The sequence below is a fragment of the Anopheles merus genome, chromosome 2R (assembly GCF_017562075.2).
Source record: "Anopheles merus strain MAF chromosome 2R, AmerM5.1, whole genome shotgun sequence".
Taxonomy (NCBI): domain Eukaryota; kingdom Metazoa; phylum Arthropoda; class Insecta; order Diptera; family Culicidae; genus Anopheles; species Anopheles merus.
Genome location: NC_054082.1, coordinates 26,919,333 through 26,947,099, shown reverse-complemented (window position 1 = coordinate 26,947,099; position 27,767 = coordinate 26,919,333). Strand labels below are relative to the sequence as shown.

Below are 27,767 nucleotides of genomic sequence, written 5' to 3'. Positions count from 1 at the left end.
ACACGACCATTTATATAGATTTTTGCTCAGAAAGTTAGAAGGCTATATAGGTCATAATAAAATGCAACTTGTCGAAACACATTGCAAGAAAAGGATAGCAATATAATGATGAGTTGTAATACGCCATCTATTGATCAAACCAATGAAGCTGTGGAGCTTTCATTTTTTTTCTATGGATATTCAATTTTCCAGTCGTTTAAGCTTAATCTGTGGCGCTTGGGTGGTGCAGTATTGTCGTGCGCGGCATCAGGGCCGCCCTTGCTGCACCAGCATCATCGTCGAGCCCGGTGAGCAGGCACAGTGCTGAGGCATATCGGCTGCCCCCTGTCCATTTTCATCGCCGGCGCTCCAGCTGCACAGGTGCATCTCGACGGCGGCACCACTGTCGCCCCTGTGCAGCAACATCGTATGTGTCCCGGGTCACAGTCGTCGTGCGCGGCATCACGGTCGCCCCCTGTGTACCCTCATCATCATCGTCAACGTCATCATCATCCTGCGCGCCCGGCACAGCAGTTCACCGGCAGCGACATCACGGTCGCCCCTGTGCAGCGGTTCCGGCTGAGCGGTCGAAGCGCGCGCGGCACCACGGCCGCCCCCCCTGCTCAGCCGCACATCGACGCCCCAACGGCAGCAGCATCCGGAGAGCTGCCTCATCAGCATCATCGGCGTTCGGTGCAACGTCCTACGGCAATAGCATCATGCTGCAGTTGCACCAACAACAACAACAACAACAACAACACCACAGCGGCTGCAACGGAACGAGCAAGCGCAGCACATCGGCTGCCCCCTGTTGCAGCCCGTAACGCTCATCCCGTTCGAGCGTTAGGCACGGAGGCCGTTCAACACTCTCCCCCGTTTTACACAGCGCCACTTGAGCCGTACGCTTGCCACTCCGGTTTTAAGTACATTAAAACCGCTGCGTTGGCTTAAGCCGTACCGGCTTAATTAAAACGGGGAGATGTTGTGGACAGACCGCTGCCTCATCCTGAGGGCTCGCCGTTGACAGCAGGGCTGTCATCCGGTGACGTCCTCAGTGAGGATCGCTGCGCGAGAAGGACCAGCCGTCCTCTCCCCGCATTGCGTGTTATTGTGTGGTATTATTTATTATTGTAAACAGTTGAACATATACCAAAGATAGTGATAAAATACATATTCTGTTTGTGCCGTACACCACCGTCCTCATGTTTGTTTTGTGCGGACACAACACTACTCAACAAAGAAGCAAAGCTACAGGATCGTGTGCTCATGCTGGTTTTGTTCGTAGAACTCATTGCATAACTAGTACAAACATAGTAGATGAGTAGATTTTCGGCTCTTTTCACTTTTGACAGAATTGAAGTTTGTTTTATTATAAAGTCGTTCCAGCATATTATTGTTATCCATTACAACGGTCTACATAAAAGCGCACAAAAACCCAAGCGCCATAGATTATGCTTAAACGACTGGAATAGGACTTTTCTTGCAATGTGTTTCGCCTAGCTTCATCTATCTAATCAATCTATCTAACTTAGCTCTATATGATCTCATTATGCTTCTCAAATCTCATTTGCTTCAGTGCTGGTGGTTTTTATCGGAGTTTATTATTTAACCAATCATATTGCCGTTCTAGTTCTAGTGATGCATAACTTCAATGCGAAACCATACAACAGTACAGAGGGAAGGAGAAAGCTCTCAAAGCGAAGAAAGTTCCACTGGTTGGGTATCCCACCAACAGATGGCGCCAACAGCTTTTTGCTATTTTTAGAATGCATGAGTCTTTTGCCATCTGCTAAACGAAGTCTTTCTACATTTCGTTAAGGTTGAGAGCTTGAGTCGTTTAGAACCCGTTCAGTGGTCGTTTAATGGATTTATGGCACTTGGGTACTTGATAACGCAAGTGCTTTATCGCGTTCGTTAGCGTTTTCCTGCCTGCTAGTATTGGAAGTCCGGTTCGGAATTTAGTTTTTATTTCTATTGCACAGCAGCTGTGTATGGGCTGAGTTTTTTTTAGCTGTGTATGGGCTGAGGTGCAACGAATTCGGTAGTTGCAATGAAGCATACGCAGCTTCGTTCCGTTAATGCAGCGATTTCACGACAAAGTAGCTATTACCCTACCTGTGGTTGCAACGAGTTCGAGTTAATCCGAATGTTCCGTATGTGCAAGAGAGCCAAAGTAGGTTCAAGATCGACCCGAACTCGCTTCATCAACTCGAAATAGTTACACTCAAGGGGTCGGAATCGATTCCGATAAGCTCCCAACAATAACAGAATCACTTGTAAACAGAGCAATATTAAACGCATTAAGCTAAAAAAGGGAATTTATTGATTGGGAACTGAACTGAAGGGGAACTGAAATGTTTCATCTCACAAATATTGCACCGGTTGTTACCAGCTACGATTTCTGCTTGCTCTAACCGATTCCAATAAGACTCCGACTGGGGATGAGTCTAGCCGGCTTTGAATAATGTTAATCGAACCTTTCTTTCCAAGGCAGTTCCGTAATATTCTGAGTAAGAATTGTTTTCTCCTGGATTAGGTTGGTGTTAGTGCTGTATCGAATTATCCGTCAAATCTTTCTGTCTTCCACCACATTTTTTACTCGTTTCTCGACACGCTCTCGCTGCGCTGTTGGTACTGCGTGTTGACTGCTATTAAAATGTTTGTTGGGTGCTCGGTTTCATTTTGACAGCTCAGAGAACAGGTTTGTATTTGCCGTTGCATTAAATCTAGTAAATTGATGACTAGGTTTGTTAAATCTGATAAAATATTATTCGCAGCTATAATTTACCGTCTTCGGTGGTTATTAGGTGATATTGTGTAACGATGAGAAATAAATTAGCACAGTAGTTTAATCTTCAGTCACACGACAACTGCGAGCTACGATATCAGCTGATACGCTGTTCCTTCTCTTTAAAACCTCTTGTGTGGGGAGATGCTTCGTTTAAATGGCTCGCAGAACTCCAAACAGTGTAACAAAATGGAGGACTAGTTCGCGAACGGATGCTTAAGCAGTATTGTTTTGTGATCTGTTAGTTAAGGCAGAAGATATCGATGCACATTACCATGTTTACCGTAAACGAGTGTGCGAACAATGCTCCTCCAATACTACAATAATCTGGAGGAACAGCTTTTTTTTTGCTAGCAATCTGTCAGAGTTGTCCAACGGTACCTCCAACTCGCGCCAATTTTGGTGGATGATGACACCGTCCGCCTTTTCTTCGATCGGCCGCATCCTTTAGCCATTGGACGTTCCTAGCTGCGTGTCGCGTTCAACAAGCCTTTTTCCTCAACCCTGCGCCCAAGGATTGCTCCGAGAGAGATGGTGCATCGAAAGCCGTAAAACAATCGCAGCAATCACAGGTGAGCGTTAGGCAAGGCCCCATTGTTTACTAGCGATCGGCGACAGAGCCGCAAGCTTTGCCGGTGTGTTCTGTCGCATATCTTCCGGATGCTTGCATCACTTTATTAGCACTTTTTTTTGTCAATCGTTTTGTGGGATGCTTTCCGCGTCCCTGTTACGCTTCCTGTGATATAGAGTATCGCTCGCGCTCTGAAAACGGTATTGTTTCTTTTGTTATCATTTACAGCTAGTTTGTCCATCCTAGTCCGGGTCCGGTCGGAGAAGTGCTTTATCGCGTTCGTTCGCATTTTCCTGCCTGCTAGTGTTGGAAGTCCGGTTCGGATTTTGATTTTTATTTCTATTGCACTGCAGCTGTGTATGGGCTGAGTTTTTTTTTGGTAATTCAATTTTTGTGAGAAATCGTATCGCGAAGATGTCAACTAGCAGCAGCAACATCAACACGGTAACGCCGGCACCAAGGATGGTCGAGAACGTCGATAGTGTGCGAAAGTGTAGTGTGGTGTCCAGTGTGCTCAACGAGGAAACCTCGGCCAGCGAGCCAAGCAGTGGCAAACAACCTCCGGCCTATACCAAAGAATGTACCATCCCGGACGAGGGAGAAGAACTCCCGGATGTGGAGGCCGCAGGCTGTACCTTCGAAACACCGACGACGGACAGAACGGTGTTTCGTTTGCGCAAGTGCTCGACCAAGATCTTTGGCCTGTCGCCCGTTTCGGAAATATCGGCTGCACTGCAAGATTCCGGCCTGGGCACACCGCGAGCGGCACGGCACGCACATTCCCGGTCGGTCTGTTTGAGAAAAGGTACGTTTTGGATATGCTTTTTTTGGGGTGTGCGTGGGTTTCGTTGAGAGGCAGTATCACGAGGGTTCGTGTCTCGGCTAGTAAGGTGCGAACGGTGGGTTAACGCACATTGCGCTAGGTGGCGCTACTGAGCAATGTAACAGCATGGGGAAAACATGTGCTACGGTGCTCGTGAAGGACGGAATTTCACACCCGTTCTGTTACGCTGTGCAATTTATACATTTTACATTTAATTGAATGTTTCATGTTATAATTACTATCCTATTATTTTTCTTCTATGATTTAGCAATATTTATTTAATATCATACCACTCTGAGGATCAGATATAAAACTGTCGATCATCGAGGATGTGAACAGTTGTACAGTTTTATTATTTAAACTAATATTTTTCTTCTGTTCTTTATTATATTTTATATGTTTTAAATTCGTGTTATCTAACACGTCTTTACTATATCTGAATATTACGGCGAAATCATTTATCTATTTTAAACAACACATGTACATAAATCACACATTCTTCGAAACCGCAGCCAATTGTTGGAACTACAGGCAGTCGAACATTCCATTGTGTGTTGCACAAATATTTGGAATTTTCTTTTCAATTTATAATTACTTATATATTGCAAAAAACGCGTAAACCATGCCTATATGCATTTGTTTATAATGCCCTGTTGGATGTGCAATCTAACGCCCTCGAACATGCTCGTAACCTCCATACAATCGAGTTTCCTCCCATCCGGCAGGTTTCACTGCAACTGTGCCTAAAATTGCACGTCCCAGGAACGGTGCCACTAACCGTAACGAACATTTTTGTTTACATTTCCCGATGTTGCTCAGCAGTCAGTAGCACGAGCCCCGGCAACCCATTACGTTTTCCACCGTACCAGCCAGCCGGCGTGGGCTGTGGACGCATTAGCGCAGCTACGCCTGCGCTGGTCGCGTAGGACGACGTGCGCGGTAGCCGTGTCCTCTCAAGGTTCGTTATAAATAGACCACCCCTGCTGGCTGGATTTGTCGATTCCCGGTTGTGTTAAGTTTTCCAACCCATTCACGGGCAGTGCGAGCATGTGTTGGTGTGTGTGTGTGTGTAGGCAGCAGCTGCGAAACAGCGGAAAAGCCCTTTTTCCACGTTGTCTCGTTTGTGCATGGGGGAAAAATTTTATGCCAGATAGACAGTTTAATTGACACTGAAGTGAAGTAGTACCAGTTGGGCCGCATAACTGTTAGGATAACGGCTGATTGAACGGTGGTAGAATGGAATATGATTTTATCAGTTTTTCTCTCTCTTGCTTAGTGCACTTTTGGACGATGTGTCACCGTCATTGATGTAATAGTTCAAATCGAATTGAATTAATTAATCATTTTATACTGTTAAATATAAAATCTGATATCTAATGGGTATCAGGATATTCCGCCGGCACGTCCCTTCCCAGACTTTCAAGGCATTTGGGATTTAATTAATTCTTGCGAATGCACTACGCGCCGTGCAGCATTATGCAGTAGATGCGCATTGTGCAAATTCCCTTTTGATGATGGTTCCTTTCTTCCTCCTGCCGGGGTGCGACCAAACGTACGAAGAAGCTTGTCACCGCTCGTCACTCAGTCAGCGGCAGTCGTCTCTGTCAGTCCAAAATCGGACGGAAGAAAATGCAAATTAACAGAATCCGGATCTTTGGGCGCCAAACTCCGGCTCGGGTAGATTATACCGCGACCAAAATAAAAAAGGAATACAGGATAAGAAGGCAAGGATGGTACAAAGAGAGCGAGGAGGAAAAAAATGTTTAAATACCCTCCAAACGCGTATGTGTGTTGTGTGCCTTTGTTGGCAACAACGAATTGGCTGGCCTTAGCGACAGAAACAACATGAAAAAAAAAACGATGCAAGAACTACTCGCCACATCGGTATCTTGATTTTTGTCTTCTCCTATTGCCTCAATCCTGGCCCGTTTTTATGCGCCACTTTTCCTTTTTCTTGCAAGATGTTCAATCCCGGCCGCTGCTCTGCTGACGACGATGGTCGTCGACTGGCGGCAAAATCCTGGCGCTAAGCACACATACACACACAGCACTTTATTACCGGTTTTTTTTTTGCAAATCCCTGATGGCTTACGGCGGGCTATGGCAAGAGAGTCCCTTTAAATTTTCTTAAAGATCCCCGCACCCTTAAGGCTTTGCCTGCGCCTTCAGCAAAGCCGGCCCGATTGCATTCAACGGCAATGCACGGCGCGAGCGGTCGCTGCTCCTATGTATATGTGTTTCGTGTGCTTCCCTCTGGTACATAGAAACCCCTTTTTTCTTCCGGTTTTTGTGTGACAGCTCCTTGAGCCCCTGGCCCAGTAGGTATAGGAAGCCGTCAGGACGAAAGCGCGCGCGCGCGCGCCACATCCTTAACAGCCCGAGAGAGGAGGGCCGATGGTTTGAAAATGCGCGCGCGCGGATCTATCCCAACGAAACCGGGGGGTTTTCCTATGCACGGCAGGGAATGTACCGAAGGTCCTGGTACATACGCACATGTTAGTGTGAGTGTTTGGAACTGTGTGTGTGTGTGCGCGCGCGCGCTCGTACACGTTTTCTCCTGCAAGGCTCATTATGGGTACGCTCCAGTGACTTTTGCTGTGGAGGTCGTTCCGACACGATCCCATTCGCGCCGTTCGCGCTGTGCATGGGTGGCAAGGATGCAGTTAGATTGGTAGATGGCATTTTGGTGCTAGCACACACAATAATAGGCCCCCATAGCCATCGGTGCCTGATCGCATTTATGTTTAACCATGAGTGTGTGTGTCGCATAAATACATTATACATACATTATACACAATACACTCAACCTACATGGAACTAGTTCAAGGCGCGCACATTTTTTTTGGTTTGTTAGCGGTTTGCTGCTGCTACAGGTACAATTTTTCGGTCTTCGGATACCGTCTCCGTCCGAAAGGGGCGAGACCCGCATTTTGTTGCAGCTAGGAGGGACTGCTGGTGGGGTTTCCCTCCGGTTCCCGGTCCGTTTAGGTGGTACTTTGGCGCGAAACCTTACTGTTGTTAAGCGCACGGGGGGAGGGAAGGGTTTTCGGTCGTCCCCTACGGTGAGGTATTTTGGCGGAAAATGAGTTTTGGCGCGCGCCTAAATTGTGTGCCATGTTGCAAAAATGTTATTCCCTTCTGGTTGGATCATTTCATGTATTTATTGTGATTTAGCTGTCATAATTTGAGGACGATTTGGAAAACTCTATGAGTTGCAATGCTGTTTGGAATTCACATTTCATGGTTGGCTTGTCTGAAACTCGTTTTAGTAATTTAATTCACTAACACATTCTATTACTCTGATTGAATGCCAAATTGTTTATTAATTGCTCTCTATCCTTTCTTAGACGACCATGCATTAGCTCTTTATCTCTCTCTCTCTCTCTCTCTCTCTCTCTCTCTCTCTCTCTCTCTCTCTCTCTCGCTCTCTGACCTTTTATCCCTGTCTCTCACTCTCCTACCCTATCTTGTTTCTTATCGGGGAAGGAACGCTTTGCAGCAGCAATTATTATTCGGCTTGATGTACCATTTTTGTTCTGCCTTTGCCAGGACTCATGCTATGCCCGACTAAAAAGGGAACAATAACCACCTACCCTCGCGTGGTGGCGCGATTTTTTTCTTCCCCCGGTGGGCACAATGGCACTACCTCCTGTACTCCCTTTTGGCGCTGTGCCATTGTTCTCGGTTACAATCGTAATTATTCTCGACATTTGTTTAACTCGTTCCACTTTCGGCCACGGAGCACGAAAAATTACACGCTTTCTGCGCGCCATCCCACAATCGAATGCAAATGGACCGGAGACCGTCATAATAGCCTTCCTTGAAAAGAAGGGGCAGTGTAATTTTGAGTTTGAAGATTTTTCGTTTTTTGACACTCAAGTTTCAAGTCTCCAGTTTATTATAAATCCACTTTCTTTTGCAGTTTGCCAAGAAAGACGACGAACGTACACGCACTCCTGCTACTACTGTATGGTTTGATCCATAAACCGCGAACGTCTCTTGTACGGTTCGGTCCAATGGCGTGGTGGTTGGTTGGTGGTCGCTGGGTTTCAATTAGAATTGTTCATCCACCTGGTGCGGTGATGATCGGGGGCCTTTGACCCGGTTTCGATGACGGGCTGCCCGGGGTTTAGCGTGGCGAGATCAAGAAGTCACACTGCTCTACCAAGTCAAACCGGAAACGTGTGTGCGTGCAGTACGACGATCGTGTGTGTGTGTGTGCCGTTCCATTTCCAGCTGGCGGAGGTGGGTTGCGGTTTATGCACCGTCCAAGGAGCTATACCATACTTTCATTCTGTGGCAGAGAGTGAGAGAGAGAAGGAGAGAGAAAGAGTGAGTGAGAGGGAGTCGGAAAGAGGAAGGATACGACGAAGGAAAGGAGGAAACGTACAGAGAAAAGGAGAAACGGGTATCATAAGCCCCGGTACCGGTGGGTAACAGCCGGAACAAAAGATCGGCAAATCGGCAAAATTGCGAGCACGAGCCAAAATCTTGAAGAAAAATTTCTTCCTCCTTGTACGGGGCAGTACCTTGGCGCAGTGAGGGAGGAGGAGGACCGGTATGGCCGGGTAGGTGTTTGATGAAGTCTTATTGAATGCAGTTTTCCCTTTGTGTTGTGTACATTGGAAAGCTGTTGTTGCGTAGGCTCTATTATATACCATGGCGCACTTTTTTCGCATCTGAGGCGCTAAGGACATTTGCAGCATTGCTGCTTGCCGCTGCTGCACTGTTTGGACGTAAGATTTATGCCCTTGGATTGCACACAACTGTGGTGGTGGCACGAGCTAGAAACATTAATTGGGACCAGCTGTTTCGATCTTTGCAATAGAGCCGGGCCAATTATTGGTTCAGACGAGCGCCTGTATCCATTGCGCAACAATGCGTGCGCTAGAAGTAATCTAGATTAATGGTGGAGAGTAATTATTATTATTATTTATTTAGTCTTATTTACTTTTAGTCTTATTTACTTTTAGTTTATATAAGCTGTTAGTATGATGATTTTAGTACTTAAGAATGATTGTTGGAGTGATCGTCGTTTAAATCCCTTGGACGTTCGAGCCACTCCTATTAATGTTGACCTTCCCACACTAAGGATTAATGTGACTGCTATGCAAGCGATCTAACAGCCTTACACAACATGGACAGCCCTACATAAACTATTGTTGATTAATCAAATCAAAGGAAATCATGTTAACGTCTAAATGATATTTACTTTGGGCAAAGTGGTTGTGATCGTGAGCTAAAAGATCAAACTGCATCCAAAATATGGTCATCCAAAACAACGCACTTATAAAATTAAAACTATGAGCGAATCTATCGATTGATCAAATGTTCTCTTTTGTAGCTGTTTTCCTCTTATCCGCCAACTTCATCATCCCTTAATGTGCGATTCGTTTGTCATCGAGACACGTAGGGCACGAACCAGAACTACCGGATGGTACGAGTGCTTGCAACCTGTTCGATCTAATACAAACACTTAAATTCTCATTTTATGCGCATAAAAAAGAACTCCACTAGACAACCAGACAAGTGAGAAGGACGGCGCTCTAAAATAGTTGCAACAGCTCATCAGAGTACCACTTGGCACCCACCGGTCGCTCGGTGCGCGGCTTTGGCGCGTGCGCAAGTAGCCGTGAACCAGGGGCGGCGGGCATGAGGGGGAGCATCCAGCACATTTGTACGCTAATGACGATATGAATGAGTTTGATCCGTTTGCGCGTAGTTATTTTCTACACTTCCGCCTCACGCTCGCAGCTCTCTCCTCGTTTCCATTTCTCGCACCGGCAAGTGTTTTATTTTTTACCTTTGCTCCTCGCTGCTTTCCGCTCGACCAGCAACGCGCAGGACCTTCTGGTGGTGGGTTCATCCTTGAACGATTCCCCCTTTTCTTGTGGCTTTAGGTGCACCACTTTCTCATCGAAGGGGAAGAGGGAGGAAGAGGCGATGGGTACAACCACACCGTGGTCAACAAAGCGTGATCGTCAGGACACGTGCCCCCGATAAGACGATCGAAGCCGTCCCGCGCAAAGGGGAATCCCCAAGGATCTTACACATCGAACGCTCTCTCACTCTCTCTCTGCGCTGGACTGGTTAGATATTCATGTATTCCGGTTTCCGAAAAGGAGTAATTTAGGTGGCACACACGGATGCCACTCCGTCGTAAGAAATGTTTGGATGTTTGTAGCAAAAAAGGAAAGAATGTAAAAGAAGGAACACAAAATATATGTACGCGGGCGGCTATTTTAGAATCAAGATAAGCGATGACTACCGTCTGGGGGCAAAAGTTCGAAGGATAATAAACCTAGCGGGAAGTTACGTGTTGTGGCAAACTGCGTTAGAGACCCGGACGGTGGTGAATAAACTCTGTAACAACAAAATACAGGAAAGCACGTCGAGAGGGTCAAGTACTTTTTTCTCCTTTTCGTGGGGCAAAAGTAAGATTCGCTCGTACCAGATGCAGTGTCCGATAGAGATGATTGTAGTAGAGCAAAGAAACAATGTAATATTAATTCCTATTCGATCCTTACCAACGATGCCCATCTGTTTGGCACGTGCGCACATGTGTGCGTAGTTCGCAAATGATGCGCCGGCTATAAAGCAATTATCTCATCCTTATCCTTCAGTGCCTCATGATCGCGTCATGGTCGGCGGGGTCCCGAACAGCCTTGAAGCATGTGTGGAGACATTGAAGCTTATGAATAATTAAACACGCTGCGCCGCTACCGGCCAAGTGTCCTGGCAACAGCACGAGATGCCGCGCATTGCGCTGCCCCAACAATGATCCTTGCGTTGTCTGACTCCGTTGTCTTTCAGACATTTAAGACACCCTTGCGCTCATCTGAGGACATTTCGTTGTACGTTTCCTTCGACCTATTTTAAACTATTAGCCACCAAAAAAGGGGTTTGTGTATGTGTGTGTAAGTAAACAAAAAATTAAACACGGAAAATGGAAATAAAGCTACTTATGTTTCATTTTCTCCCTCTGCTCGCTTACAGACCACGATCTCTCCCCCTCGATGCGCAAAGGGGTGAAGGTACGGTTTTAGCGTGACCTCATGCGCTATCCCGTCGAAAAAAGCGGTCGCTGCACGGACGGTGGGGGCTGGATATCGTCCTGCACTACTACGCTCGCTCCGCTTAGCGTGTGTATCCTGCGCGCCATCCAGCCGGCGTCGTCGCGACACGGTATAGTTTTTTGTTGTTGTTTCTCTCCCCCGGAGCGAAGGGTGTGTGTAGCGGGGTCGCAAAAAAAGGGAGCACAACGAGCCATAAACTGGGCGCGCAGGACACTGGCGGTACGCTGGTTGTGTGGTGCTATAAAAGTGGTAGCGCCATTGCTGGCGCACACTGAGAGTAGGGAGACACAGTGCGCACGCCAACGTGTGTGACCATATGTTGAGTTTTTTTTTTTATTCGACAAATGTCACGCGGGGGTACGTACGAAAGGTTCGCCCGCTGGTTCGCTGCATCAGGATCAGTCGCGCAACACACGAGTGCGCCCTATGCGCCGCCGGGTACTGTTCTGGCTTGGCTTGAATCCTGGCGATCGGGTTTGCCTGCACTGCGCAACCATCGAGTACCGGTTGAGTGGGGTGGTCACTGTCGACCGCTCGATGGTTTTGCTTCTTGCTGTGACAAGGGCGGGCAATGCTCTATATTGCTATGGAAAATAAAGGGTTACGAATAGAATGGTTGAATGGTTTGGGTGCTGATCGACCAGATGGACCCTTGAAATAGTGCACACCGTATTGAGCAGCTTAAGAGTCGAGGGGTTTTGCACGATGTTGCAGAACAAGAGCAATCAATCGGTGCACTGAGAGCTGCACTGGGTATTATGGTACAAAATCAAGTACCTACCACACGCTTAAACACTGCACAGAGAGCGATATTTCACAGTTTGTAGCTATCATCGGCAAATGTTCGATTGTTGTTTGATTACTGTGCAAAAAATGAAGAAATTGATCATATATCAAATATATATGACTGTTTGTTATTAGAAAATTAACCCAAAAATGGCGCGAACATGTCTAATACTGGCAACTGGGTGAATTAATATCCCTTAGCCGAGTACGCTTGAGTGATCTTTAGGTTTTTGGTGTGTTTTCTTTCTTCTAAAAACCTGAAAACTTAATGAAAGGCTGCGTCCTGGCAGCTTTGGATCCTCTGCTCACGCATTTTAATTCATTCTTGCGCCCGACTCAAATTCTCTCCATCGCTCGCCTCCACACGCACGGTTGATGACCCCGCCTGCTGCCGGTGGTGGATGGATTTTCCGTTAGACTCGACGGAGGGTTCTAATTTTAATACATACATACCCTGCAAGTATTCTTACGCCACCCTAGAAAACGAACGATAACACGATGCCGTTTCCACTGCTCCTTGCCGGGAAGCGATCGCGATTGACAAAAACCAGAAACGTTGTGTTCGGTAGCTCTCGTTCTTATCATCTCTTTCAGCGTTTGGAAGAAGTGGCTCATGGTGGTACTGAATATGATGATGATGATGGTTTTGTGCTTTCCAAAGATGAAAATGGAACAAATGGAATTGCATTTGGCGCGTGCTAAGATTTGTATCGTCGTAATGCCGACAGCGCAGCGGAGTGTCAGCAGAGTGAGGGCGAGGCGTGGTAAGGGGCCCCTTGCTACACACAAGACACACAATGAAAGGAGTCGTCTCTGTGGCTCGTTGCTGTGCCGGTTCAAACGAGGGTGTGCGTGTGCGTCCTCCTTAAGCAAGCCCGGGCAAGGAAAAGCTGTCAGCTGTTCGTCGTCCTCGGAAGGGCACGCGCCAGAAATAAGTTTTCTTCACGCTTTCTTAGCGCTCGGCGCATGATCGTACATTTGTGTGTGTATGTGTTGTGCGGTACGCATCGGTTGTGCCCGGTACGTACGCAAGGCGTGTAAGATAGGAAGTGAAATTTATTACAGTTTTGTTTTTGTCGGCCTTGTGACTGTGACTCTCCGGTAATGCCAAAAACAGGGGTGTCCCCTAGGATATACACACCTTGGCACACAGCAGTAGGAGAGGAAATTGAGTAGCAAGCCGGCGACATATGTGCCCTGCAGCCGGGTGTGGCGGGAGTTCCTCCTTGCGCAGGGAGCAATGAACCGAGCGGTTGTTAGTTTTTTGTTTGTTGTTGTGTTGCATGGACTAGCACAAACCTCTACCCCAAGTCAAATGGTCTAAGAAGCGCTCGTTTTGGGTAGAAAGGAGGTTATTCCTTTGCCGAAAATACAGCAGCTTCCGAGGAGTTTGGTTTTTTTTCTCGTGTCTTTTGGTAAGAAAAATAATTCCTTGCCATTCCTTTGATTTGCTCGCATTTCGCCTCGTATGTGCATCCAGTGTCCGATCGCGACAAAGCGACACGGCTCGCTCTGGCTGCTCCCTCCTACTGTTTCGCACCCGGCAGCACACTCTGTTCTTAATTTAATTGAATTGATTTGTTCAAGCCAACGCTGCACAATAAGTGCATTGTGCGCATTAGGTGGTCATCAACGAGAAGCGGACAGCTTTTTCGGGTTTTGGCGCCAAGGTGCCGTACTTGTGTGGTGTGCCGTAAGTGTGTACTGCTGGTTGTTGGTTGTATCGCTTGCCCATTGGAATAATGTTTTCTGTTTTTATTTTTAGATTGCATTGACGAGGAGCCTGGTCTAAAAAAAAAACGAGGACATTCTTATGTGTCACCGAGTTGTGTGTTGATTTTGAGTAAACGAGACCCCCTCGGTAAAGGTTAAAAACGTGCTCTGTTCGCTTGCAGAACAGAAACATTGTGAGGAAACTTAGCATACGTAGCAGTACGTAAACATTGAACCTCAAACAGCCTGTGTCCCGGCACATGATGTTAAAATCCATGAAATTAGTCTTCGGGTCTAAGCACATTTCCCGCCGCCGGGAAAGACGGCAAACGTGTTTGGTGTACATCGTGTCGCACTCGCACTGTTTCCCGCCACTGCACACTGATCCTTCCTGCCAAACGGTTTAATCCTGGCTCCTTTGCCCCCGACACTTTCTTCTTCCGGTAAGGGGAAAAAAAAGGTAAAGACGGTAATAGTCATAAATCGGAAATAAATCTCCCGTTCCTGCTGCTGCTGCTGCTGCTGCTGTTGTACGGAGGAATACTCGTTTGCAGCCGTATCCCGGGCACTGTACGGCGGGTACGGGTACGGTGCAAGGGATTTTTTGATCCGAGTCGTCTCCCCTCTCGTCGCTACCAAGAGTGACTGTTGTCGATGGATGTCAAATCAGGAGTTGGGAAAAACTGTCTTGAAAACCGTCGTCGTCGTCGTCGCTCGGTTCTTGCAGCCTAAATCTCGGCACCTTCGGTTGCGATGGGATGTGTGTAATAACTCACCACCCCGAAACTCGGTAGGCTATATGGAAAGCGAAAGAAAACGAAACCGTCACTCCTGTCTCGGGGGCTGCCCAGCCTGGAAATGCAGCCGATATTAAACACTGAATGTGTGCCAGGGACTGTGTGTGTGTGTGCGTGCCTGTGTAGGAAGGGTATGTAATGTGGCACCGATGTGTTACTATTTCTGCTGTGCATAGCATTATCGAGCCAGCGGAGGGTCACCAGGATATGCAACTGTGCGGAGTGCATGGTGACGGTGGAACACTTTCCGGGAGCGTAATGCTTCGTTTCGATCCTTTCGAAGAGCAGCAGCAGCGGCAGTCTCTCCTGCCTGCGCTGTGTTTCTTACAGCTCTGACGATCGGTGCGATGATCTCGTACACACTCGCCGCATGTTTCCATTGTTTAATTAAATTTAGAAACATGCGGAAGAATGGGCTAGCAGCAGCAGCCCCGGTAGCAGCGGCGATGCACAGAATGGTGCGCAAGAGGCGCGCGGGCTTTTGAATTGTTACCAACAGGCGGCAAACAGCACTGCGTTTCCTTGTTTTGGGTTGCTTCTTGCCTCGAAAGTGCGCGTGTTTCGGCTGTGCAACATTTCGGTACTTTCGATTGGTGATTGGTTACCAATCAAACATTGAAAACATTGGAAAACTCAAGCACTGCTGAGCGTTCTCTCAAGGACCAAGGACCAAGTAGAAATGCGCACCACCGGATCGATTAGGGAGAGAGGGACGATTGTGTGCAGCTGCAGTTTGGCAGGGTGTAACGACCAAAACTGAAACAGTATCGATAGTTTCGTTCGATTTCTTGCAATGGGGAAGAGCGAATGAAAAAAATTGGAAATTTAACAAACTAACTGTACATAGTGGGTTTGCCCGGTGGAAGAAATCTTGCAAAACATGTACAACATTTTTTTTTTCAAAGATATTTGCTTCCACGTCATCCTTGACTCTCTTGACTAAACTTCGTGTTTTATAAAGGAAAAAGAAAAAAATCAAACTGTTTTGAGCGGGAAAGTCAATGACATTTGGAATGCTGTTATGAAAGGCAAACAGGAAGACGACTAAAAAAATAAAATCAGAACGTTTCTAAGCCACACAAACTAATGAGCTGCGCTTGTACGTTGCAGTGGCGAATCACAATTCGGAAAGGAATTGGGGTAGCTGCAAGAAAAAAAAAGCGAGCCAAAAAGCCCCGAAAAGAATTCTTCACGATAAAAACAATCTCATCACACTGCAAAAGAGAGAAAAACAACTGGATTGATTTTGGATCGCTGCTTCCCCATCATAGAAGATGGGCGAGAAGCAATTAAAAGCCAGGCTGCATCTTCCATTGAGCCGCGCGTCTTGGGACGCGGTGCAGAAAGCGCGAGCACACCCAGCATCCCGAAAAATGGGTGGCGCTGTGGCACAAGAAGAGGCACACATTTAAATGCAGAACACAACGCCGAGAATCGCTATGCTCCTCTCTTGTGCGCTGGGATGGGATTGTCAGCATTTAAACAGTAATGCGGAAAGTTATGGTTATTGCATCCTTTGCATAAAAACGACGATCGGAAGGTTTTTTTTTGTTGGTGTTATTGTGGCTGGTGGTTTATCTTACCTTTTTTTTTAATTTTAACCGGAGCATCATATCGGGACAGTAGGTACCATCTGTGGTGGTGGTGTGACTGTGTGCGCGAACTGTTTGCCGCTCTCATTAAACTTAATTAGTTGCATATTAATGATTCTTTTAGTGAAAGGTTGCTAGGTTCTTTGTTGCATGATGGGAGTGATTTTGAGACGAAGTTTTTTTTTTCGTTTGTTTTTAACCTCACATACATACCTCTCGGCTCTCGTGTGACTTTTTCGTGATTCCTGCGGGTCGATGAAGTCGTTTGGTCGCGAACGAAATAAAATACAATAATTACTAGTGTGTTTTTCGTATTTTTTCTTCTTCCCGCGATAAGGCAGCATGGGATAAGAGAGTGCATGGAGCAATGATTTCGAATGGGAATAGTCGTTAGAATATTTTATTGTTTAATTTGAAAGCACAGGGAAACGGAAAGCATTTTTTCTGGTGAAAACTTAACACATTCCTTTGTAGAGTGTGGTGGAGAAAAGTGCTTACCGTATCGGTGCTCCTGCAATAATATTTGTTCCTTGTCGTTGATACTTACTGCTTATTTTGTTTCAACACAAACGCTGCAGGCGCCAAGAAGAAGCACTCTACTGCACACACACATACACACCACACCGCAGGACAAATTTCGCACCCGTTCGATTAATTTCCCTTCGGGGTGCATTATTTCCCCCCGCGGGGTTTTGATTCGAACGGCTTACGTACGCTTCCTGCTGCATCGCCGTTGCAGCGAAAGGCAACCAGAATTTTCACCCCTTTTCTTTTTGTTTGGGCTGACAAATCGAACTCGCAAAGATATTGCACCACGATAGTGTGCCGCGTCCCCGGGAGAAAGTGCGTGAAAGGAAACCGTGTACTGTAACGTAATGCCTTTTGCTAAGGGTGTTCGGTTCTAAAGATCCCTCCTTGAGCGAAGGATTTTCTTGCAGAAAGTAAACTTCGATACTGCCACCAAAAGCAACAGCAACCAAAAAAAAAAAAGAGAGTACCTTCCTCGATCACTGATAGCAGAATCAAGGGTATGAATAAATTATCGACATGCTTTGTGCATTTCGTAACTACCCCGTGCGGTAGTTGCGACGAGCCCCTTAATTTATTGGCCGTAATTAATCCCACGGAATATCGATTAGAAGATAGCGCAGGCTCATTTCCCTCCTTTTCGGCAAACGATTCGGCCCAAAGAAAGCAAAAGGAAAGGGTACGCAAATGCCCGCCCAAGGCAGGAGGGAGGACTCTTTCGCAAAGGATGTGTGGCGCGATATAAAACATGGAAATTGCAACCAAACAAAGGATTCGGCCGACTGCAGAAACTGAATTGGTGAATGGGTAATTCCAGCGCATCTATTCCCTTTGGCGCACTGCTGTGCCCGCCACGCGGGACGGAGCGAGAGACAAATAGTATGATAAAAGCGGCGAAGAATGGCATCCTGCAGGGTGTGAGACTATGCTAATGCTGGATGTTGGTGCGCCCGTTTGTGCACACAACAATGGAAGCAAATTAACCGAAGCAAAGTGCAGTCTTAGGGCCGGGTGGGGGGTGGGGGAAGGAGAATGTGTTTAGAGAAATGAGATGCAGAGGCAGCACAAAAAAAAAGCGCGAAAGAAGGGGATGCGATTAGATGCGATTAGAAGAAGCTGGGGTGTGTGTGTTCCGTGTTGCTTGATTTGCGTGTGGAAAATCACGCCTGCCGCAGCCGCACGCAGCAACCCGCAGCAGTATGCGGAATTAGTTTTGGCCGCCATGAATAGGCCCTTGGTCTGGTGTGTGTGTGTGTCTGTGTGTGTGTGTGCTGGGTATGGAAATTCGCTGAAATAGTTAATCAACAATCACTGTGTGTTTGTTATTGGGTGTTTGCAGAAGCATCTTAACGACGATTCCGTTGCTCGATCTTGGGTCGAAATCAAAAGTCAAAACAGTATGCACAGCTGTGTGCTAATGGCGCCAATAGCTCATGGACCGAACGACCGTTTTCCCAATAGACAGATGCATCCTTCGTGTGCACGGCTGCGAAAAGCCATACGGCGCACCCTCGAGCTGAGAAACTCACTGCGCAAAATATTGCGCGCCTTCGATCGGCGGGATTTGGTTCGCTATCTCTGTGTGCGGCGGCCCCTTACCCGAATGCGCGGCCTCTCCGGATGATAGCGTTCCCTGGGATGGGACGATCCTTTCGGTTTCTTTTCCTTTTTGTTTCCTCCACCATTGATGAAGTGAATAGGACATTAATTTCTTCGGTTTTGCTCGAATCACGTCGACGCCGGGGAAGACGCTTTCGGTAAGATGCATCATGCTTGCTTCTGGTGTGTGGTGGTGTTAGTGGTGGAGGGAGGGATGATCATCAGGATCAATGATTTATCAAACGTCAATCGGGGGCTGCTTCGGGGGTAGGTTGCGGGTAGGCTGAGGGTTGAGGTGAACGTATTTTTGGGAGTTCGTTTACCTGTGGCGTACAGAGGACGCAGGTCGCTGAACCAGGGGAGTTTCTAAGGATGGCTTCCCCGGGATCGCTTTACGGGACGAAATTGGGTACGAAAGAAGAAACGTAAGAAAAAGTGGCATACCGTAGCTGCATCCCAAGACATGGAAGGACGAACGAGAAATGCATCCAAGGAAAATGCGCGCAGAACAACAACTCTAACCCAAGGAAAAAAAAAGAACAAACTCATCCCGAAAAAGGGAAAGCCAACGGCAATTTTGAGGAACCGTTACGGAGCGAATTTTCATTTTTATTACATCCCAGCACAGTGAATCGTACAGCCAGAGAGAGAGAGAGAGAGAGAGGGAGAGCGGGAATTTTCTTGACCAGGGACTGCATCCTCTAGTACCCCCGGGTGCGCCCAAGCACAAGCTTACGCGGAAGAAAGATTGTTTTGGATTAGTTGTACAATTAGGATCGTTGTCTTTGCCGATTTGCTCGGCCGATTATGTACGCCGTCTAGAAGGGCAGCGAGGGAAAGAAATTTGAATTAAGCTGCGCTTGTGATTTTGCTGTCCGTCCCCGGGATCCGCCGTGTCCCGACGACCATCAACGTCAGCGTGAGATGATGAGCGTGCGGAATGAGATAACACATAAATTATCAGAGCCTCTTCCTGCAGGCGAGGTGTAGGGTAAAGATCTGCTTCGGCAGCTGGATGCAACACTGCACAAGGATGCGCAGCCTCGTTCGTTTTGATGTCCCATTGCTGAGGCGGGGTGACGCAACACCGTGTCTCGAGTACTAGCTCCGACCAATCCAAAGGTCCACCCAAATTACCTGGGAACCACTGTCCGCGAAGAGGACTCTTAATGATATGGAAATGGTTTAGAGGTGCATCTTAAGCACGTAATGCCCCTTTTGTCTAATGCTTGCCGTTCTGGCCGAATTGCTGCAGCTGGGATGATGCGCGCCCCGGGCTTGCGTTGTGATGGGCTCTCGCGAGGTTCGCGCGCCACCAAATGTTCGCGGGTCCCACGAGGCCCTTTTTCACCCGGGCAACCCTTTTTTGCGCGCCCGGCCCTTAAGGGAGCTGTGATTTATTTTTATTGCTAATCAAAATAAACCGTAATCTTGAAGAACAATGCCAGGTCCGATCGGTGAAAGACGCCTGTAGGGTAGTGGTAGCGTGCGCTCGCGGAAAAAAAACTGACCGCGGATCTGATCGCGGAGAAGGACCGCGCGCACCCCTCGTGGAGGACAACGGCGAAAGGTCAGCGTAACGTCGATGTAAGTCAGTGACCCTTACCGGTTTCTTTCGCCTTCTGGGCGTCCTAGTAGCAAACCGTCCCTCTTGACTGGCCACTTCAATCTTTGGTTTTACGGTAGTGCCCCGAACCGACCGACCGACCGGACAGCGTCCAGCGATTGGTGGGCCAAAGGGGTCGGACCGCGAAGAAACGATACTGTGATGGTTGCCCTCAAGCGTAAAACAAACGAACTTTCTTCCTATTGTTTGACCGGCGTCTTGGTGTCCAGTGTGTGTGTGTTAGCGTGCCCTTTCTTCGCATTATTATGCTCTGCATGCTCACCATTCTTTACGGGTGTGTTGTTCTTGCGCTTTACGATTTATTTACCCGCGAAAGGCCGCACACGTAATGCATCCGCGGACAATGCATGCCGGCCGGCCATCTATCCGGCCTCTTCTAAACACACACACACACGGTCAGTCCGCGGGCAGCGCGGAAATTAATGCATAATTAAACCGTCTGACCCTTAGGGTGCTCTGCGGCCATGTTCTTGGCCGACATTACTGGTCAAGACGGGGCGCAGGGGAGGGGGTGTGCTGCTGGGCTGAGGCGCCGTTATCTCGGGGTTGAGAAATGTGAACCTACTTGACTCGCGGCCCTGGATTTGTGTCCGTTTTGGATAGTCTATTAGGCGGGTTTTATGCTCGTAAGCCCAGCACCGGGATCGCGGGCACAAGCGCAGCACCGGTCAGCGAGGCCGCCTCCCCTTGCCCCCGGGGTGGTCGGTCGATGGGCAGGGCGTTAAGTGAATCTGTCATGCGCGAATGGAAGTGTATATATGTAGCTTCTCGGCAGGATCCGAAGAAAAAGGATCGTGGATTGGTGATGGAAATATGAATATGCTGTATATTGTGTTTGATTTGCTGGTGGAATAACGGCGCCGGAGAGGAGGCCCTCTCTCTTTTTTAACACCTCGCTTCGAGAGGCTTTGCTGGGTGTGAGGCGTTTTGTTTCATTGTCTGAAGGTGCAATAAGTCTGCCGGTTTTTGTTCGAATGTAAAAGGATACGTTGCAGGGTGTGCGCGCGTTTGTAACGTGACGCGGACGCTACCGTTGGCGGGTTTAGTGTGTGGCAGCTATGGATGATAATATTGAATCAACATTTCAAATGTATGCGATATCAGACAATGGTACGCCTGTCTTGGATGTCGTAATGATTTCGATGCATCTATTGCAGCTAAGATATCAGTGGTGGCTTTAGTGAAGGAAACAATGTTGATTCATTTTGTGTCCCTATTGATTTTATGTTGATATCAAATAACCCAATTCTTTTTGGTATGTGAATGTTAACGAATTTGTAACGTTCAGTAGTTCAACACGTTTGTCACCAAATCTTTTGCGAGACTCAGGTCTTATTATTGGCTCAGTAGCATCAAGCTATTCCACCGAGTCCGTAGTGTCTTCATCAAGTGTACGGCATTAACAACATGCTCGTCATGTGTTTTAATCTCATATGAATTGAGCACTTACGTACGTATGATCAAACCAGAAGTTTCAAACCCAGATCTATTCTTCAATTATTGATGATCAAACATATCCAATCATTATCCTTGACATTATTAATGTGCTACTCTACCCTTCTCATTAAGAGAATTTAAGAAAAGATCCCAAAAATTTTCGGACTATTTACATGGATTACCTTGAAGAGTTCTTTTGGTAGAGGACAGAGGAGTAAATCAAAGAGACTGTTAAGAAAAAAAAAACTGCTAAATGAATAACATATGACATTTCATGAACAACTCAAAACATTGCTCTCCATTTTAAAATAATTGTAAAAATGATTTTATATTTAGTTCCAATCCCAACAACTCTAGTGCGAGAGGATGTGTAGGCTAAGGCTGGTTTGATCTTGAGCTATTTTGCCACCGTGCTGGATGATAACACACTTAGTGACCTTGTTGACTACAATTTACGATACGGTCCCTTATGCATATGTGCAGAACTAGTATTCCTTTCCTTTGCGTGCATGATCTCCTCATGAGCAGATGGGCGCAATATGTGTGTAGATCCACAAATGACATCATTGCTTTATCAACTACAAACAAACACACACACACATCAATGCAGGCCTGACGCCGGCCGGCTGGCGAAAAGATTAGCGCGAATTCTGTGGCGGAATGTTTACTCCTTCCCGTTTGTAGGTCAATTCTAACGGAAATTCGTGTTCGTCTTTCGTTGGCCGGGGTTTCAACCGTCGCCGGAGTTGGCAGCGGAGTAGTAGCGGGTAAGGGTGGTGAAGGTTAGGCGACGCCTAGCTGCTAGCCCGCTGTCGTGTGCCGATAAGCAAAGATGGGTAGCGCGATCGATGGGGGCAGTCCCCATTCATACTAGTCAGCGGAACGCCATTCACGAAAGGAGCACGAGATGGTTTGGGGGGAAAAGATTAATGGTAACTTTTCGCTTTTGACTCTTATCAAAAACGGCTGCCCTGTGGGGAGCAGGGGTGTGGATTGTTGCAGCAGTTGAGATTGAATTCTTGTCGAACCTCCCCATTCCTCCCCTTGTGCAATGTATGCAAACTAGAAGCGAACCTTTGTGGCAAAGTGCAGGAGCCATTCTTTGCGTCTATGATAGTACCACCATGATAACCTTCGGGCAGTTGGAGCCATTACTTTTGGCGCGAGTTTTTCGCATCAAGCAAACGCCGTGTGCGTGCCTAACCTTCGCCCTCGCTCTGGTAATGATGCAATTGCGCGCGCAATCTGAGCATTCTTTGTTGTTGTTTTTTTTTTCAACCGCTTTTAGGCTCAAAAAGGATTGGTAAACGTAATCTGGGCGGCGGCAGGATGTGTTTCAACGGTGCAACAATGTAGCGCAGTCAGTTGCAATCAGAAGTGTAATTACGTGTTTTTTTTGGGAGGTAATAAAAACAATCAAAGTTCACAGAAACAGAGCACACACAATCCAGCTCGGTGCAATCTGTGTGGTTGTTGGACGCCAGGCCCATCGGTGGGTTTTGTAGGTCGCGCAGCCAGCCAAGAAGATGCTTTGCGATGGGAAGACGGCGCTGCTTAGAGTTTTATTTTTTTGAAATTAAACGTTTGCTTGCCGAGTTTCGTCTTGGGGGAAACTTTATGTAATATCGTAAAATAAGATTGTTTATGCACTCCTGCCGGCAGCACAAAGACACAGCCGCCGTTGAGTGACAAGAAGTTGAGCAATGAAAATGCGGTACCATGCGGAAGGGACTGTAAAGGAAAACGAAGCCCAAAAAAAAAAAACGCTACCCCTGATATGAGTCCGATTCTCCGGTGCAGTGTGGTACGGCAGTGAAACACTTCCTCCCCGATCTTACCGTGTGATGATGGCAAAAGGTAAGAAAAACTTTTCACCCTCCGGTGCAGCCAGCATCCCGCGCTATGTCGCACCCCTGGCATTTTTTCTCTTCGTCTTCTGTTCGTCCTCTCTACGCAAAGATCGCGCGCTTCTGCCAGGGATCGGGGGGTTTGGATTTGGTGCTTGTTGGGCGATGTAATTTGGTTTGGATCGTTTTAAATGCAACCCGCCTGCCGTTGCGCTTCCCGCAATCTGTGCTTGCGTCTTGCACCAAGGGCCAAAAAACCGCGCTTAAGCGCAAGGACATTTTGTACTGCATGTGTGCACTCTTCCGGATTATAAAGAAAAGTGTTTAGATATTGTGTGCTAGAGAAAGCGAGAGAGCAGGCAGCGTGAAAAGCGATGCTTAGAATAATGATTGATAACATTATCATCGTCGCTATCTGAGCGTGGAAAAAACGAAATCGTTTTTTATGATGATACGAGCACCCGAGCACCATCCGCTGGGGCTCGGGGTCTTGGGAATACATTAAAGAAATCACAAGAAGCAGGGCAGGAGAGTGAACAAAAAACCAACAACATTAAGAACCACTGTTAGCCTCCAGTCGCGCGTGTATTCGTTTAGATTTTCCCGCTGGCAGACCCCGGAACCCGGAAGGAAAACTGTGTTTTGTCACCATCGACTTTTGTGCATAATGAAAGCGAGTAAGGAATCGTTTTTTTTGTTTTCCATTTTAGGGATGCGATCGTTACGTTTTGAGAGGGTATAAGTTTTTTTTTTCTTTAGCAAGGAAATGGATATGTGTGTGCCGTTTTTTTTCGTCTTCAAAGTACTATTTTATGCATGAGAAATGTTTGAGCACATAAAAAATCACACACAGAGGATGGAAATTAAAATTACCCGTATGCAGCTGAGGGGAGAGAGGAGGGGGGAGGAAGGCGATCCGTTGGTGATAGTTGACAATTTGATGATACCAGTTTTGTGGAAGCCATCGGTTTTGTTCGGAACCGTTGACAAAAGATTAATTACGACGGTGTGCTATCGGGGGCCACTTTTTGCTCCGCATGTCTGGTGTGTGCGGTTGACGGTAGAAGTAGGTTGTTTTTTTTGGGTACTTTTTGAAACTTGAAGTATTAAAAAAAGAAGACATTTCTTTTTTATGTAAAAAAATAACGCATTCAAAAAAAATTATACAAACTCCGCAATGATTGAGGAGGATTTCCACTTTCCGGCTTTTGTCTCTGTGCTCGTGCCCGGTTTTTCCTGTTGCTGCTGGGAAAAGCCCTCACCGCACAGAGAAAGAGGGGCTCGGGTTCGCCCCCCCCCCTCTTGTGATGCACAGGATGACCCGGTTGATGCCCCCTTGGTACTGCGGGATGGTGCATAAATTAAAAATTTCGAAATTAAAATAATCATACCCTCGATCCCGGTTCGATCTTGTTTTGTTTTTACCGAGCGAGGGAAGCAAAATGATGCTCTCCGATGAATCAACCCGGTCCACACCTAGTCATCGCCAACGGCTGCAAGTTTCAGCTGGCAGCGCTTTTGTGCAGTTGCCATGATAGTGAAAATGTCGCTCGGTGGTTGTAGATTACGTAATTCCAGAAAAAGGAAGTGAAGCATATTTATAAAACAAAACCCAAAAAAAAAAAAAAAACAACGCACATCTACATCTTGATGGGAGAGGCTGGGTTGTTGATAAGGGAAGAAACGTGCCGCCCGAGGTACTTGCCGGGCGGCACTGAACCAAAGCCAACCTTTCGATTGCCGGATCTCGCAGAACGGTGCCGCACCGTGGCGGTCGAGGTTAACTGGTTCTTCAGGTTGTTTGTTTGGACGTGCACTCTCGGGCGATCTCGCGTGTAGATGGTCATCTTGCGTCCGTCCTCCGTGTGGCGATTGTTTTTGAGCGATGCAGCAGCGGGCCCTCTCCGCAAGGGTGAAAACAATGCAGAGACTTATTAGATTTGCCACGGATAATTCATGCCTTCGCCGGACGGGGCGATGTTGGTTTTTCTTGTTTCTCGAGCGAGCTGCCGCTGCCATCTGCTTGAACTAGTTTTGATTAAGCGATCATATTGACCTTTGCCGTGACGTGACATCCTGTGTTTGCTGACGCATTTCTCAAGCATATTAGAAGCTCCCAGACACGGAGGACACGACGGTGGTGAGGACAGTTATAACCGGGCAGGCTATACAGATTGCATCGGGTCCAGCAGCAGTAGGGGGGGGGGGGGGGGGTCCGGTTTGACCAGTTCTGGGAGAAGCGTTCCGGGCCGGGAGAGGACGATGCGATACACTAACCTTTTTGGGGTGGTGTGTTTGCCCGGTGATTGATGCTTAAGATGAGCGGACAAGAAATGAACCGGAACGGAACAGAAACCAACAAATTAAAAAAAAAATGAAATGTTCTAACGCTTTATACTACTGATGACTGTAGGGGTTTGTTAATCACATCTGATAGGCAAAACGGCCAAAGAAACGGTTTAATGTCGTCTATTTCATCTCATTTATATAGATTAGATAGGACGTTGGATTTTTTTTTGTCCGAACACCAATGCTAGAGATTTGGTTTCCGGTGTACTGTTTCACTGGGTTTTTGGAGGAGAAAAAATGCTACTCATATGCGTTTTTTTTCATACAACATCTAGACTGTGTCTCATTGTACGTGAGCTGTTAATATTACGCACTGTTTGCAACGTCTTGTTCTGTCGGAACGGTTTTTTCTTCGGGCAGTTTGCGAACGATTTTCTCACATTCTTCATCCATTTCGATCGATCATGTTTGCTCTCGGTGTAAGCAGGTTAGTTGTCCTTCGAGAGCATATTTGCTCGCTGTATCTGTTTACACCAGAACCCCCCCCCCCCACCCTCCTTCAAACTCGCACCTTCATTTTTGAAAGGTGATAATGTGCCTAAACCACCATTCACACCGTTGTCGCTAGATCAATATTTGCTTCGTGCGCGGCAGTTCGATGGTTGGGATAGCTAGGAAAACGTATATGAAAATTGCCGATGCCGGAAGTAAACGAAGTGTTTTGATTGTTTGCTGATGTATAACTCTCGATACGCACACTACACGCGCATTCGCACAAAGCTCAAGAGTGTCCTGTTCGTGTGCGTTACCCGTAGTCCCACCGTTACACGTGTTGCGCAACTCCAACGGTCAACGGTTGGTTGGGCGTTAACGCAATCGCACGCGCAATAGGACGAGTGGTGCGTTTTAAATCATGGTTCCATCCTGTAGGCACTTGTCTACGCCGGACAACCGTTGAAGAAGTTCGTTGCGTTCGGAGAAGTCTAATCGGCGGAGCGTGAAAAAAGCGCCTGCAGTATGTTTGCCGTTGAGTTTCTGCCGTTTGTGGAGTCAGACCTCAGGCGTGCCAGTTTCATGTTGAACCTGCTGCAGTAATTGTACGATGCAGTGGGCACACGCACACACACACACACACATTAATAGGCAATGAAGGGGAGGACAAGTACAGCAAAAACCTATTCCTAGTCACAGTGACCCAGGGCCCAGGGCAGACCAGCGAGGCAATATGTTTGTCGTAGTCGTTGATGAACCTTCCTCATCTATCGGGAGGGATATGTTTTTTTTTCTTTCTCTACGTGTAGCTCAACAGGTTAGGTCGAATAATTGCTCCTCGTCAAGCAACACGGTTAAGGTGAGTGGAGTGGAGTACTTCTTCCTTACCTTTGCCTGGGCAAACAACTCCCGGCTCTCTTTCACCTCGATGAAGCCTTATGCCCGTGCTGTGCTCCACACCAACACTGTTCAACCCCTGAACCGGAGGGGAGAAAAATGGAAATAGCCTTACCGGAATTGTGCACGGAAGTGTGAAGAAGTGTGCCTACGGTCCTACTACGGCAAGGGAAGGGAAGAAGTGAAACGAACCTGATCGTGCGCGCGCGGGACAAGGCAATGCCCCCGACCATCGTCAAACAGGTGCAATGCGCGGGGTCGGTACGGACTTTTTCAACGGTTTTTCACGACCACTTTCGGCGGTCGGGTACAGGAAACGTCCCGGCCGACAACGGTGTCTTGATTTGTTTCTCCCCCCCTGTTGTTGTGGTTGAGGACCGTTCTTGATCGTTTCTTACTTTGCTAGGAATCAGATCACTCCGCCCGGATATGACCGGCGAAGGTTGTTACTGGTAATTTAGCAACGGCGCAACTCACCACTGCGCAGTTCCTGTCCGCTGCAGGAGGAACTTTGGAGAAAGAGCAGCAACCTGTGGGTGTGTGTGTGTGTGCTGTAAGGCGTATCGCTTGCGATGCACACGACGAGCAACCGCCACGGTACCACGATATTTGCACGGTTCAAAGGACACCCACTGACAATGGAACGTTTTCTGAGTGTTTTTTTGTTTTGTTTTGGGGTTTCGGTTTTTCTAACCTTACGTGCAACAGGGATGGGCTTTTGTGAAGGATGGATGGACATTCTTAGACGACGCGCTTTGTGTGTGGAGACGGTGTGTGACGGCGGTGAAGGAAGAAAACGACGTACCTTCTAGCGCTGCGCACGTGTTCAAATATGATCGGGAGCGCAGCGTTTTAACCGGAAGCGCGCTCGTTTTTAAATTCTTATGGAAATGAATATTTGGTGCGCACAAGAGGGCGAGGCTCTC

The 27,767-nt window shown here is 47.4% G+C and overlaps 1 protein-coding gene across 2 annotated transcripts in view; it reads left to right on the top strand.

Moving 5' to 3' along the window:
- Positions 1–3,240: 3,240 nt before the first annotated feature.
- The window catches only part of LOC121588688 (M-phase inducer phosphatase-like), a 116,868-nt gene continuing 92,341 nt past the window's right edge, over positions 3,241–27,767 (top strand). Inside the window, exons 1-2 of one of the 2 annotated variants that reach the window (XM_041906922.1) lie at positions 3,241–3,339; positions 3,567–4,143. In XM_041906922.1, the coding sequence (XP_041762856.1) occupies positions 3,753–4,143 (391 nt within the window). In that variant the 5' untranslated portion in view covers positions 3,241–3,339; positions 3,567–3,752. Of the gene's footprint in view, positions 3,340–3,371; positions 3,403–3,566; positions 4,144–27,767 lie in introns of those variants that run through there. The other variant, XM_041906923.1, reaches the window with a different exon arrangement.